The 14,279-nt window shown below is 34.7% G+C and overlaps 1 protein-coding gene across 3 annotated transcripts in view; it reads left to right on the top strand.

Moving 5' to 3' along the window:
• The window catches only part of RASA2 (RAS p21 protein activator 2), a 112,497-nt gene that overhangs the window by 36,680 nt on the left and 61,538 nt on the right, over window positions 1–14,279 (top strand). For all 3 annotated transcript variants that reach the window (XR_004322773.1, XM_032487322.1, XM_032487316.1), the window contains exons 4-5: window positions 3,309–3,403; window positions 12,977–13,053. Coding sequence is in view for 2 of the 3 variants with exons in the window: in XM_032487322.1 (XP_032343213.1) it covers window positions 3,309–3,403; window positions 12,977–13,053 (172 nt within the window). In the remaining variant the exon portion in view is untranslated. The remainder of the gene's footprint in view (window positions 1–3,308; window positions 3,404–12,976; window positions 13,054–14,279) is intronic.

Here is a 14,279-nt window from a genome sequence, read left to right as displayed (position 1 = left end):
GTGGTGGATCAGTGCCATGGAGGGGCTGCCATCCTTTGTGGAGCTTGGCTTAAGGCTCTTCTTTGGGAAGCTGAGTGAGTTTGTGGTGTTGCTGCTGCCCAGTGGCCTGAGTTCATGGTTCACTTTTCAGACCCTAGAAGGGTGGACAGTGGCATGTCTGCCTGTCATCAGCTTCCTGTTGGGTGTCTTATGTACTTTCAGACTTGCTCAGTCTTGTAGAAGTCGACTTTATGGAAAACACAAAGAGAAGTTGTCAAAAATGCTGGCTGCATTGATTGAGGAGAAATACCAACTTATTGACAAGATTGGTGCTGCTAAAAAGGAGAATGCTGGCATGGAGAAATCTGTAGAGCATGCCAGGCTCAACAGAGATTTATTTAATATACTTAGCCTCACTGATATGTGCAGAAAAGTGATGAGGGTCAATGTGCGTTTGAGGAAGGAACTCAATTCTCTGGTCCAAGAACTGGTCCAAGATTCCTGTAGTCTAAACAAGAAGAGATGGCAGAGATGCTAAAAGTGCTCAAAAAAAAAAAAAAAAAGAAAGGGTAAAAAGAATAAATGAACAAAACAAAACAAAAAAATATTGGAATTCTTAGAACACATCACGAAATGATGACCTTTTTCTATATTCAGCAAATGCTTGGGTTATGTCTTCTTAGTGGTGAAAGGAATATGGTAACTGAGCAGAATGTTTAATGAATATTAGAATATTCATTAGGCCTCATTTCTCAAAACAGTGTTGGTGACTATTATACACCAGTCATAGAAGTGAACTTTAAAAACTGCTATAAACATGGATGGACACATTTTTTTTGTGGACCTTCTTTTCCCTAAAGTCAAATCCTGGGCGCAGGATGTCTTGTTGGTGCAGAATTTGTAGGGTTAAATTAATTTTTTCAACTTGCTTGTACCATTAAAAATTCTCATCTTTGAAAAAAAAAAGGATAAAATTCCATTTCCAATGAGGATCGTAATTATATTAAAATGAAAATATATGTATTTAACCTTCTAATGTGTATTTTCTTATTATTTTAGTTTTCAGGGGAATCTAGGGTCAAACAGTTAAACTACAGTTTTCTTAGACTGGTTAACTTGTTTTGCTTTCCTCTGGTTCAGAATGATACGAAGTAAGAGAATTTCGCTAGAGTATCAGAGACCTGAATTACAGTCATGACTCCATCATTAACTGGCTTTGTGACCTTAAACAAGTCACTTTACTTTCTTAGGCCTTGCTCACCTGTAAAATAAGGGTGGGTTTAAGAGAGCTAAGGTGTTTTCCAACACTTTGAATTATAATTTATCCTGGCATTTAGCTCTTAACTCAAACCTACTGTCTGAAAATTGCCTAAGACTATACTTTGGTGACCAAGCTTAATGGTCTGACCCACATGTCTGATGGCTGGTGCTGGCTATTACCTGGACCTCCCTCTCTTCGCGGTGTTGAGGTTCTAAGAGGGTAAGCCTTACTGCTGCACAGGTGCTTCTTGAGACTCTGCTTGCATAACATTTGCTGATGTCCCATTGGCAAAAGTCAGTGCCGTGGCCAAAACCAGAGTCAGTGCTGGAGGGGACCACGCAATGGCATAGACCAAGGAAGTATGATTTATCGGAAGCCACTATATATCCATCTGCCACAGAAACCAGAACATGTCAATCTAAACCCTGTATACTAGGGCATCTAAGTGTTGCCATTGACTGGATGGCTGTTGTTGATATTTGCCAGAATTTTTTCAGTCCTCTGGTCCTATTTCATCTTGTATAGGCAGGCACACTTACCACTACTTTTATCTACCCTTTTAGCTATTTCTACTAGTGGCCAAGATTTTGCCAGTTGGTTATCTGTATCAGGACGAAATTTCTAAGAATATGTTGTGTCTTAAAAATGGGACCCCAATATAATATGGTAGTTATGGATGGTAAGAAAATGCTTAGAAGTGGTGCTTTATCTAAGAATACTCTTTTTATTTAGAGACCGACAAGATGGTTTCTGTGTCTATAGTTCCTTCATTTCTTTTGTGTTTCCTCTCCTTGCCTGATTTTAAATTACACATATAGGTAGTTTTTGTAGTTTGCATTCTAAGTCCTAAGTAGGAAGATAAGCTTATCAAAAATTTTAATATAATTAAATTTTAACAACTTTATTGTTGTGTAATTCACATACCATAAAACTTACCTTTTTAAAGTGTATAGTACAGTGGGTTTTAGTATATTCGAAGTTGTGCAACCATTACCACTAATTCCAGAATAAAATTTTAAAGACAGATTTTCTCTCTGTTTTCCTGTTATGCCTTTTCTCTCTGCTTGATACACAAAAATTGATGTATTTTGACAGAAAGTTTTTGTTTTTTTACTGTTTCCTAAACGTTTTCCAGTGTTGAACTAAAAGACCAAGATAGGTCATAAGTGAAAAGGTATGAGGTATGATTACGGCACTTAAAATGAAAATTCTTACTTGATAAAAGAAAGTGAACTGATTTTTTACTTTAGCATTTATCCTTTGTTGAAGCTTTTGTGTTGAATCTTGTAATAAATTGTCGGTCATATGCAAAACTCTGTCTGCTTCTTAAAACTTGAATTGAGGAAGGAAATGCTTTGTACCAACATGGCAAATACTTCATTATAATAAGAACATTTCTGTTTCTTCCTCTCGTACTGCTTTGTTCATTGTACTGTATCCTTCTCTGAGAAATAGAAACTCTTTGGGGAAGTGCTTTGATTTTTTTTTTTTTTTGTGGTATGCATTGTAGCAATGTAAGCAGTGTTTACAATGTTTAGATAAAAGGAAATTTTTAATAAAATTATTTTAATCTCATAAGTCTCAAGTCAGTTTTCAATATTATTAGTGACGTATGATGTTGATTTACTTTTCTCTTCGGGGAGCTTATACACTCTTATTAAATGCAGATATATCTGCTCAGACCAAACATATGCTTTATTCATAGTGTTAAAGAAGTTGGGGATTAATTTGCACTATGGTGGTGCATTGCTTTTTACACTGAATGTACTCTGGGTGAAAACATGAATCTGAGTAAGTACTAAAAAATGCAGTTGCATATAAATACAATTGAGTTTTGGTCTAATCCCCTGATTCAAAATGACCCAGAGAAGGACCTGTCAAGGGGTTATAAGAAAGTGAGGCACTTTTTTATTCTTTAGAATGTAGAAAAATGCTTTATAAAAATGGATTTTTAAAATATCAGCAGATGTAAATTATTTTAAAATGTTTTCTACAAATATAATATGTAACAGTGCTAATGATTATACAAAATATGTTTCCTCATATTGTTTTACTTATTTTTTTATAGGAAAAGTAGCCATCAAAAAAGAAGACTTGTGTAACCATAGTGGCAAAGAAACTTGGTTTTCACTACAGCCTGTTGATTCCAATTCAGAGGTCCAGGTAAATATTAAGGCTTAAGTGGTAGAAGAGATTGTCACACGCAGAATGAGTAAAAAATGAACTAATTATACTAATTCATATATAGAGAGAGCTTATCATAGCTTATTTTAAATTCTGGCACTCAGTATTATAGACCTCCGGGTAACATAGCGGGAAGGAAATGCCTTGCCACATGGAATCAAGAAGAATGCATGTGTATGTGCACATGTGTGTGTTTGGGGGCTTATCTAAAGAGGACACTTTTTTTGGTGTGCTTTAGTTTTGTTTGAGTCACAGTAGCAAATTAACAATTTTCTTAGGGAAAAAGTTTTAAGGGAAAAGATGTATTTTATTAATAACTCGGGACTTTGAGGAGAATCCTTAGATATCCGTGCAGAGCCTTCATTCCCGTACTCACCCTTCCTGGTGTTCGCCTCTCTTTTTTATTTGAAAGGATATATCATTACTCTTTTTAAAGCTCTTTTTTCCTCTTGCCAAAATAAGAGGTCTGAAAGATTCTATGTGTGAGTGAAGATGTATGTTTAACCATGTAGTTTAACTTTTTATTTTCTTTCTGAAAAATCTGAATTGCTCTTAGAAATTGTTATTTCTATCTAAAAGGAATCCTTTTTTTGTAACCCTATTTATTTATAAAACATGGTAAGGATTGTGAAACCATTTCCCGAGGGCATCACTGCAAGCAGATTCTTCCTCTCTAAAGGAAGTTATAATTTGCCACTGTGACTCAAACAGAAGTTTAAGACAAGAAAAAAGTCCTGCACGCACACCCACAGATATTTGCAAATAAAGGGCCTGTGTCTCTATTTCCTCATAACCTTTCAAGCATTCTCTTTGATTAAGTTGTCAAAAAAAATTAAATATTTGTTTGCTAAGATCCCTTCTTAAGTACAACATATAATTGAAACTTTCCCCTTTTTTCCACTCTACTCCATTTTAGTATTCTTTTCTTTCCACTTGGTGATAACTGTATTCCTGTCCCAGTTAATCCTGTATGGTTAACGATCCAGGTGAGAGGCAATGTGATGAAGTGGAAAGGATGTTAAACTAGAAGTCAGAAAATTTAGGTCCTAATTTTCCTAAGTGGTTATCTTACTGCCCTTGAGTTTTATTTCTGTGAAATGGGAATGAAAGTTGCCATGCTGACTTACATGGTTGTGAGAATGAAGTGAAATATCTTCAAGAGTATTTTGAAAGCTGTTAATACATACAGATGTAAAACATCTGTTTACCACCATTCAGTCAGGTGCCCATTTCCCTCATATGCCTTTACCAAAAGGCTGACATGAAAGTTTTTAAGTGCTAGTTTTTCTTTTTTAATAGTTTGAACAAAAAAGCAAGATAAGGAAAGGCTTTCAGAATTTGGCCTGAAATGAAATGAGGATCATTTCAAGATACAGTTTATCAGGGTCCATTCTTTTTCTTACGGCCAATGTCATCTGCTAAAGGATTTAAGGGACTCAGCTCTCTGAAGGTAGAAATTGCTATAGAATAGTCATTATATAGTTACTGGAAATGGTATTAGAGATCAGTCATGAGTAACAGGCTTTTTGATAGTATGCATAAAAGTCATGTCTGAGATATGAAAATCTATAAATAGCATTTTACTGTTAGGTACAATGACATTTTTTATTTGCTACGAGTTATTTTCATGACCATGAGTAACTAACCTTTACAGCTCTTTTGTCCTTTTTTTTTAAGGTTTTTTTTTTTCTTTTGGAGGGGAGGTAATTAAGTTTATTTATTTACTTACTTTTAGAGGAGGTACTGGGGTTTGAACCTGGACCATGTGCATGCTAAGCATGCACTCTACCACTTGAACTATATATATCCTTCTCTCTACAGCTCTTTTGTCTTAAATGATCCTTAATTTGTAAATCTATTCACTATTTAAAATAAATTTTAGGAAGAAGAGTACATAACACTTTTACGTACCATTGAGAATATTGTTGTTTGGCCCCTAAACTGATTAAGAATACTAAATTAGTTTTGTATTAATAAAATTTGAATCTGAAAAAGATAGAAAAGCAGCCCATGGTTCATCCAAATCCTGTTGTTAATAAATTTGTTCACTTGCATAAATTTTATAAAATTTTACACAAATATGGAAATATGAGCAATTGATGGAGCTATAGAAGAAAGCTATGAGACAGATTGAGTTCAGCAGAAATTTAATAATTACTATTAGTAAGTGTAACAGTATATAACATGCACAGTACTAAATACTTAATATACTTATCTCACTTAACCTTCAGAATAGTGTTATGAGGTGTAGGTAGCATTACCTCCATTTTACAGATGCAGAAAATGGATTCGTAGAGGTTAAATGACACCTGCAGGGTCGTAAAACTATTTGGTGGAGCCGTGATTCCATTAGAGAGCTTGTCTGATTCTGAAACTCCTAACCACGGTGCTTACTGCCTTTTACTGTTTTGTACTGTTGGTCATAAAAAAAGGCTTCAACATAGTGATTAGAAGAATCACTTAGGAAACACCTGAGTATAAGGCACAGAAGCATAACCAAATTAGCTCACAGAAAAAGGGAAGGACATTAGAAAGTTCCGAGGGAACTTCTTGGAGTATAATTACAGGAACTTCAATAAGGCCAGTGAGAGCTGGAAAGTGGTCATGCATTTATGGAGGGTTTGCATCTTAACTGAAGGTCAGGTTCCTATTATAACAGACTAGATACAGTTCACACAGTCAAAATTATTTTTGAAAGGACTCTGATTTTTCATAAAGTACACTAAAATATTGGATGGTTGGTTTGCTTTTGGTTAACCACTGCACAAAATAGTTGGCGTGCATTTGGCACCATGGTGAGTGAAAAGCATATATTGTATATTTAAAGTATAGACTTTCACTCAGTGCAGCAGTAGATAGTGCAGACGGCACAAGGGAACTGACACCCACCGATTCATTTCTCCCTACTCATGTGCTCATTGAGTGTATGAGCTCACTGTTTTGTGTTTTTTCCCTTTCCCTCTTCTTTTGTGAAGTGAATAGTTAATGTTTCTCTCTAGTTTCCCATCTAATTTTAATAACTATTCACTTTGCAAAGTGAAAGGGAAAGAAAAAGCATCAATGATGAGATTCCACTATATTCTTTTTGTATGTCTGATGAGACTGCATGTCTCTCCCTTCTGCTTCTCTTTGTAAATCTGCTCTAGTCTGTTGTTGAGAGCTAAAAAATGCCACATCAATCTTTGAGTCTACTTGACCACACAGCTTCCTCCCTCTCTTAAGATCTGACTCAGTTCTCTGCCACAATTTAGAGAGATTTGGCCAAACTTGAGTCAGATGCCCAGTGCAATGTAATTTGTTATGATTGAGGAGTAAGGTTTTGGGGCTTTGTATAGGCATGTCCCCTAACACCAAGGGGTTTAGGTAGAGGAAATGACTGATACCTCTACTTCAGAGGGGAAAATGTTTGATTTCCTAGTTCTATTTGGCATTTGTACCCAGAAGAGTTGTTAAACTATTGTTGTCTGAGAATCTTCAACTGTTACATGAGAACTTCAATGTATAGAATTCCCTTCAGCTCTGGAGTTCTTAGGGAAGAAACGTGTGGAAACTTAATTTAACCCTCAAATGAAAAGATCCCACAGTAGTAAGATCGGTTTTATACCAAAACAGCTCAAAAACTGCTAAGAACACTAACTACTTACCTTGAATTGTTTCTCAGATCCTTTATTATTGCTGTTAATGTTAATCATTTTCAGTTTTCTTTTCAAACATTCAAGACAATATTAATATTTGTGAGTGCATTTTTCTACACTTTCTTTTCTTTTTTTGTTTTGCAGTGTTTCCCTGTGGTTTGAACTATTCTTTTCTCAACCCACTGTAATCTGCCTTCAGACCCCACAGTGGGTTGGAGGAAGGACACAGATGGCTCTCACTAATGTTACCCATGGCACTGTTACTAAGTCTAGAGGACCTTTTTTTGTCCTCCTCTTAAATGATCTTCCAGCAGCTTTTGATACTGTTGACCACTCCCTCCTTTTTAAAGAACTTCCTTAGTTTCTGATCCTAGTTATTCATCCTGCTTCACTTAGTGTCCTTTCTCCATGTTATTTTCCATGTAAATGAAGTTAATATGGGTTGTGTTGGTGCCCCTTCCTATAAATCCTCTTTTGCCTTAAGTGATCTGCAGCCATGCTTTTAGCTATTTGGTCCTGGAACTATCAACGAACTTTAAATATATTTCCTTTCTTTATTTTTCTTTTTTAGGTCCTATGTTAAAGAGCATGCCTTTACATAAAACGATTAAACTTAATCTCTCATATGGAGAAATTGTTGCTCTCATTAATTAAGGGTGTTTATCTCACACAACTTGTACAAGCAGTAAATCCAGATGCACTCAGTCACATCCTTTTGATGTAATTACTTAGTCAATAAGTCTTTACCAAGCAAGCTTATCTTGAATTTCTGGATCATGCCATAAGTTGTTGATGGTTTCATTGAATTTTATTTGGGGGGGTGGTAATATGGCCTCTGTCCTACTTATTTAAAACAAGCATTTAAAAATGCAGTGATGATAGCTAATAATGCATGTATCAGGTTTTTTTTTTACATGCCCAATTAAGACATAATGAGTATAAAGGTATAATTCACTGTTACAGATTTATTTTAAAAAACTTCATTTGTAAATCTGTAAACATGAAATAGTAAAGGAATGCGTCATTCTAGATCATAATAAGTACTTCTTTAAAGAGAAAACAAATCCATCCATAAACAGATATTAAGTAAAACTTTTATTTTTCCAACTGTTAGGCAGTTCTGTCCAAAATGATTCGCAGAGTTAATTACTATATATAAAAACATCTGTTAGAAATCTGGAAATGTGCTTCATGTGAAGAAAAAATTTTACCAGTTGAAATATACTGAGTTCTTTTATGTGGGATGGTTGTTAAAATTTAATGTTTTGTGATTAAAAAGTGAAAAGATGTTTAGACTCATGGGGTGTTTTTTTTTAATTGAAGTATAGTTAATTTACAATGTTGTATTTGATTCTGGTGTACAGCATAGTGATTCAGTTATATGTATATATTCTTTTTCATATTCTTTTTCATTATGTTATTACAAGTATTGAATAGAGTTCCCTGTGCTATACAGTAGGACCTTGTTGTTTATCTATTTTGTATGCAGAAGTTTGTATGTGCTAATCCCAGACTCCTAATTTATCCATCCCTCCCTTCCCTTTCCCCTTCAATAACTGTAAGTTTGTTTTCTATGTCTGTGAGTCTGTTTCTGTTTTGTAAGTAAGTTCATTTGTGTCATCTAGACTCATGAGGTTTTTAAGTGTGTGCATTGTGTTTTGCCCAGATACCTATGTTCATCCGAATTTCTCAAATTTTATGCATCAGTTCACATGATACCTTCTTTATGGTACCAAGAATATACACAATATAAAGTTAAAATAATTACAGCCTTTTCTATGTGAAATTTTCATAAAAGTAACCGTAATCAAGTTAGCACATAAACCTTCAGACAGTACCAGAGAAATATAAGTTCCTAAATATGCTGCCTAATACAAATTAATGTGATATAATTGTATATGTTAACCTAATATCATTAATGATATGAAATAGAGAGAGAATAATACCTTCCAAGAATTTGGTTTATTTTTAAATTATAGAATATAATGTCCGATATTTGATTTTCCATTATTTTTCTGACATATATAAAATAGGTACACTGTTTTGTCCCTGAACCTACCTTAGGAGGTTGGAAAATAAGAAAGCAGTTGTGGACCAAATCACCTTGCATGTTTATCGCCAAATATAGTTCCTTGTCAGTGTCTTAACAGTTACTTCTTGGCAAGTAATGTCTGTTTTTCTCTAGTTGCCTTTAAGATTTTCTCTTTATCTTCTGTTTTCAGTTTTACTATGCTGTGCCTACTTGTGGCTTTCTTTGTATTTGTCATAGTTGGGTGTTCCTAGGGGCTCTTGACTGCTATGCCTTGATGTCTTTTTTCAGTTTAGGAAAATTCCAGGCAATTATCTCCTCATCTTTTTCCCCTGGTCTTTCTTTCTCCTCTCTTCTAGAACTTCAGTTACATGAATAATAGACCATTTTACTATGTCTCATGTGTCTCTTACGCTCTTTCCCTCTCTGACTAATCTGTCTCCTATTTCACTAGTCCTCTTTTCAGCTGTAGCTAATCGGCTGTTAAATACACACTCATTTTGGTTATTTTATTGCTCAATTCTAAATTTTTTAAACTCCTTTCTTTTTAATTTAATTTATTTATTTATTTTTATTTTGAGGGGAGGAAGTAGTTAGATTTATTTATTTTTAGAGGAGGTACTTGGGATTGAACTCAGGACCTTGTGCTTGCTAAGCATAAACTACCACTTGAGCTATACCCTCCCTCCTTTAATTCTGAATTTTTTATTTGACATATTTTATAGTTTCCAAGGATTGGCTGGGTTTTTAATTTTGTTTTCTGTCTCAAAAAAACAAAAAACAAAAAAAACCTCTGTCAGTTGTCAGTTAACTTCAACATCTGTGTCTCCTAGAAATCTGCTGCTCTTTGTCAGTTTCTCCTGGAGGGGAAGGGGATTTGGTGTTACGGCATGCTCCGTAATTTTTGGTGGAATGCTGGGCATTGAAATATGAAATATTTTAGAGATAATTTGAAGTTCTGGATGATATTGTTTTCTTCCTCCAGTAAAGATTTACTTTTGTGTTTGGCATGTGGTTAGGCTGGAGGCAGATCACCTTAAGCCAGTGAGGAATTTGGCTGATTCCAGGCTTGGGTTCAGTCTTTGTAAAGGCTGGTCTATGTTATTCATCCTTACTATTCTCACATAGTCTTCAGTCCTTTGAAAGTTCCAATAGAAAGCCTAGGTATTACCAGAGCTACTCTATCTTGGTAGGACCCAGACTCCCACTTTAATCATGCCCAGCATGAGATTGTGGAAAGCTTTGAGTATACTTCTCAGCCTCTCAGGCTGCTGCTGAAGTTAGGGAGTTCCTTTCAACAGGCTTCTTTGGATGTTCCACCAGCAACTTCTGTTTACATCTCATTGGCCAGAACTATATCTTACGGCTATCCTTAGCCGCTATCCCTGGCTTCAAGGGAAACTGGGAATTGTTTTGCTGAACTCAAGTGCTCGCCTCCTCACCACCACCCCCCCAAAAAAAACTTGTTTTGCTGTAATCCAAATTAATAAAATGGTGACAGATGTAAGTAAGACTGAACTTTTGTGTGAATGTATAAGGAATACTAAATACTTTTTCTAAAATATTTTCAAATTTGTATTTCTAACACTGAAAAGTGGCTTCAAATAATTTTCAAAACTTTTTGTTCATTTTTCTTTACTAGAAAGTAAAACACATTGGTAGTAGAACCTTTAAAAATCTAGATGAACAGAAAGACAAAATCTGAAATCCTACCAACCAAAGGTAACTTCTATCAGTGTTTTGGTAGATGGCCTTGTAGTAATTTTACATAGAAATATATATATATATACACACACACACACACGTATGTATATCATGTTTTGTTTTTACAGATTAACATTGTATTGTACACCCTATTCTTTTCTTTTATTGAGTATCATGTACATATTTCCATATTAAAGTATATAATGAGATAGTGTTTTACTGTTTATAAATAATAATTTCCTTAATTTAACTCATAATGCTTTTTAATTTTAATGTTCCACCCTAATAGTGTGTGTCTTGTGTTTGCTTGTTCTGTCCCCACTCTTTTCTTGACCAGGTTAATACATAATTATGCTATTTTTGACTAATACCAAAGGAATGTTCTGTTTAACAGCCAGTGGGAGTAATGAACATATTAGGTAGGCTCTGACTCTGTGATAATGATTCCTGGTGGAACCCCATTAAATGTCTTTTTATTTCTAAGCTTGACTTGAGGCAGTGCTATGATTTTTAGTTGTGAATAAAGTTATTATACTTTTTCTGCCCTATTAAACAGTTTTTGTTATTTTAAAAATAGAGTAGATCCTAGACATTTCCTGAGAAATAGCTGGGAGCACCTCGGTAGTACACAGTTTCTACCATAAAATACACATATGTTGAAAGTAAAGCTGTTTTGAGATGCAAATGTTGGTGCAGTTGTCTTGACTCACTCACTAGTCACATGACACACATGCTCGTGTGACAGCAAGTATGATTCAGGATTCTAGTTGAGTAATATTTTAAATAACTACATATTATGGACCTTCTCAGAGTCACTCTTGAATAGTAAGGGATTGTAAATATTAAATGCAGGACTAATGAAAGACTTACTTTATAAATTGTATATGATTTTATAAATATTTGTGCCTAGATTTTTAATGGGAGATTTGCTCGATCTAGTTCCAATTCCACCTAGCTGCTAATTTTACCACCAGTGATGCCCTCTTTGTGTTTTGGAGCTTAGCTTTTCTCATGCAGACTTTCGTGTTGCGATCCAGTAGTATTTATTGCACGTCTGTCTAACCCTGAGCTTTGTAGTTAGTGGACCTCAGAATGACTCTTGTATAAAATATCCCCGTTAAAAATAGGCTGATTCAGGTTGTATTTCTGTGACTGTCTGAAAGGGGTTGTTCCAAAGAGTAACAATGATTGTATAATGAACTTTCCTACCTCTGATGGAATTACTTGTGTCATTAGTCCCTAGATTTCACACCCCTGAAATCTCCAGTTGGTAGTGTGGGAATTTGTCTTGTCAATTGGGTGGAGGTAATCTAGCACTGATTCTTAGCCAGTTCAGAATTGCTCATCACCAGTGTCAGTGTAGAAATATCAAGCTCTAGATTATATTGTTCCCAAGCCTTTGTTTCTTGGGAAGTTGATAATTTATTTGCTTTAAACTTATACTACTGAATGTTTTAAAAATCCATTCGTTAAAGCTATTTAAGAAAATATACTCCTTTATTTTCATTTTCTGTGTCCCATTTTTTTCATCAGTGCTCTTAGCCATATATTACCTTTTATTTATTATTTCCTCAACTGGATTGAGTTCTTATAAGCAGTGAGTGTGTCTTAGATATCTGTGGATTCCTATGCACTCCCACAGTGCCTCCTAAAATATAGTAGATCGTCCATCAGTCTTTATTATTTGAGACAAGTAAGTGTTGACAAATTGAATCTTATTAGCTTTAACTTAGTTTTAGTTTTCTTGTTTTAGAATTGTATGATTTCTCTGTCTTTTACCGATACTACCTGTATACTCATAGATGATTTATATTTTCTGGAAAAAATAGTCTACATCTTGTAATTTGCTAAATTCACAATTTCCTAAGACATAACTATTATCTTTCTTTTCAATCCATGATAATTGAGATAAATATTTGTTGAAGTGGGCATAAAATTCTTAGATTTGAATCTGTGTTTGATGTGAACATTTGCTTATCTTTCAGATTTTGGTCTACATTGTTGATTATTAGTTGTTTAACAAGTACTCAGTGTGGGAAAAGCATGTGCTACGTACGGATCACTAATATTTAGTTAGTGGATAACTGAACATTATGGCTACCATTTGAAAAAGTGCATACCTTTCATTAATACTTTGTCAATAAAATAGACTTCTCAGTTTATAAATTTTTTTTGTCATTATAGGGTAAAGTTCACCTTGAATTAAAACTGAATGAACTGATAACAGAAAATGGAACTGTGTGCCAGCAGCTTGTTGTACAGTAAGCATATTTCTTTTACCAAAATCAACTAGAAATAATGCTCCATTTTGTAGTCTTTGAATGTTAAGCCAACTCCTATTTTAAATACTTCAGAAACTTTTTTCAGAAATGAACTCTGCTATGCCATTCCTTTGTTAAATTGATTTCCCATCTATTTTCTCGCATCTAGTCTACTCAGGTTATATATGATGAGTCATTAATTCATTCAACCAATATTTATTTAATGTGGGTTAAATGATAGATGTAGGGTGTTGTTATAGGATCACACACAAACATGTGTAACTACCTGGCAGGAAGGAGTTGGAAAGGAGTCCTAGTAGAGAGCCTCCAGAAACTGATGCATACAACAGATACAGCAGCATTAGGGACCTTGGGGCTAAAACTAAATGTGCACCTTGAGATTACCAGTATTGGTTCTCACCTACTGTGAATTCCCTTTTGCCTCTTTTGCTCTCGTTTTTTATCACCCAGATTCTAATCTTCTAACTGTTTGGGAAATCTGATCCAGCCCAATCCCCTGCCTTTTCCCTCCCACCCAAACCCTTCCTCTGTGTTATCAGCAAACTACTGGGACATCCTTGACTTCTGAATGTTTTCTCTATCTTTTTCTTAACTGATATCTGGACATCCCCTGAAGTACAGTTTCCTCTTCTGCCTTCTAAGTCTGAGGCTGTGTATTCTACCATAGCCATATACCTTAGAGTAGGAGTCAGTATACTAAGGACTAGCCTCATTATTACTCTCCGGTTGCTGCTCCAGATTATGAATACCCCGGCTCCTTTGAGGTATCTCTCTCATAAATGTATATATTTATACTTATGTGCTTATGCACACACACACACACACAAAATACTATGTTTAATATTACTTACTTAACCTTTTCTGAACTCTTTTAAAGAAAGTTACACGTATCATGACCCTTAATATATCAGTGTGTACTTCCTAAGAATAAGGATAGTCTCTTGAACACAATACTTAAATATACTCTAGTACAATTATCAAATTCAGGAAACTTAACATTGTTACAATAAAAGTATAATCTATAGTTTTAATATTTCAACACTTTAATGTACAGTTACTATATTTCACTTTTGTCAACTGTCCCAGTAATGTCCTTGAAGACATTCTTTTTTTCTCCAAGAAAGGATATAGTCCAAGATAATGTGTTATTTGTTTGTTTGTTTGTTTGTTTTTTTGGCAGGGGGAGGTAATTAAGTTTATGTAAT

This window comes from Camelus ferus, chromosome 1, assembly GCF_009834535.1.
Source record: "Camelus ferus isolate YT-003-E chromosome 1, BCGSAC_Cfer_1.0, whole genome shotgun sequence".
NCBI classification, from domain to species: domain Eukaryota; kingdom Metazoa; phylum Chordata; class Mammalia; order Artiodactyla; family Camelidae; genus Camelus; species Camelus ferus.
Note: the sequence above shows the minus strand (reverse complement) of the source record. Positions and strands in the feature narration are given on the sequence as shown.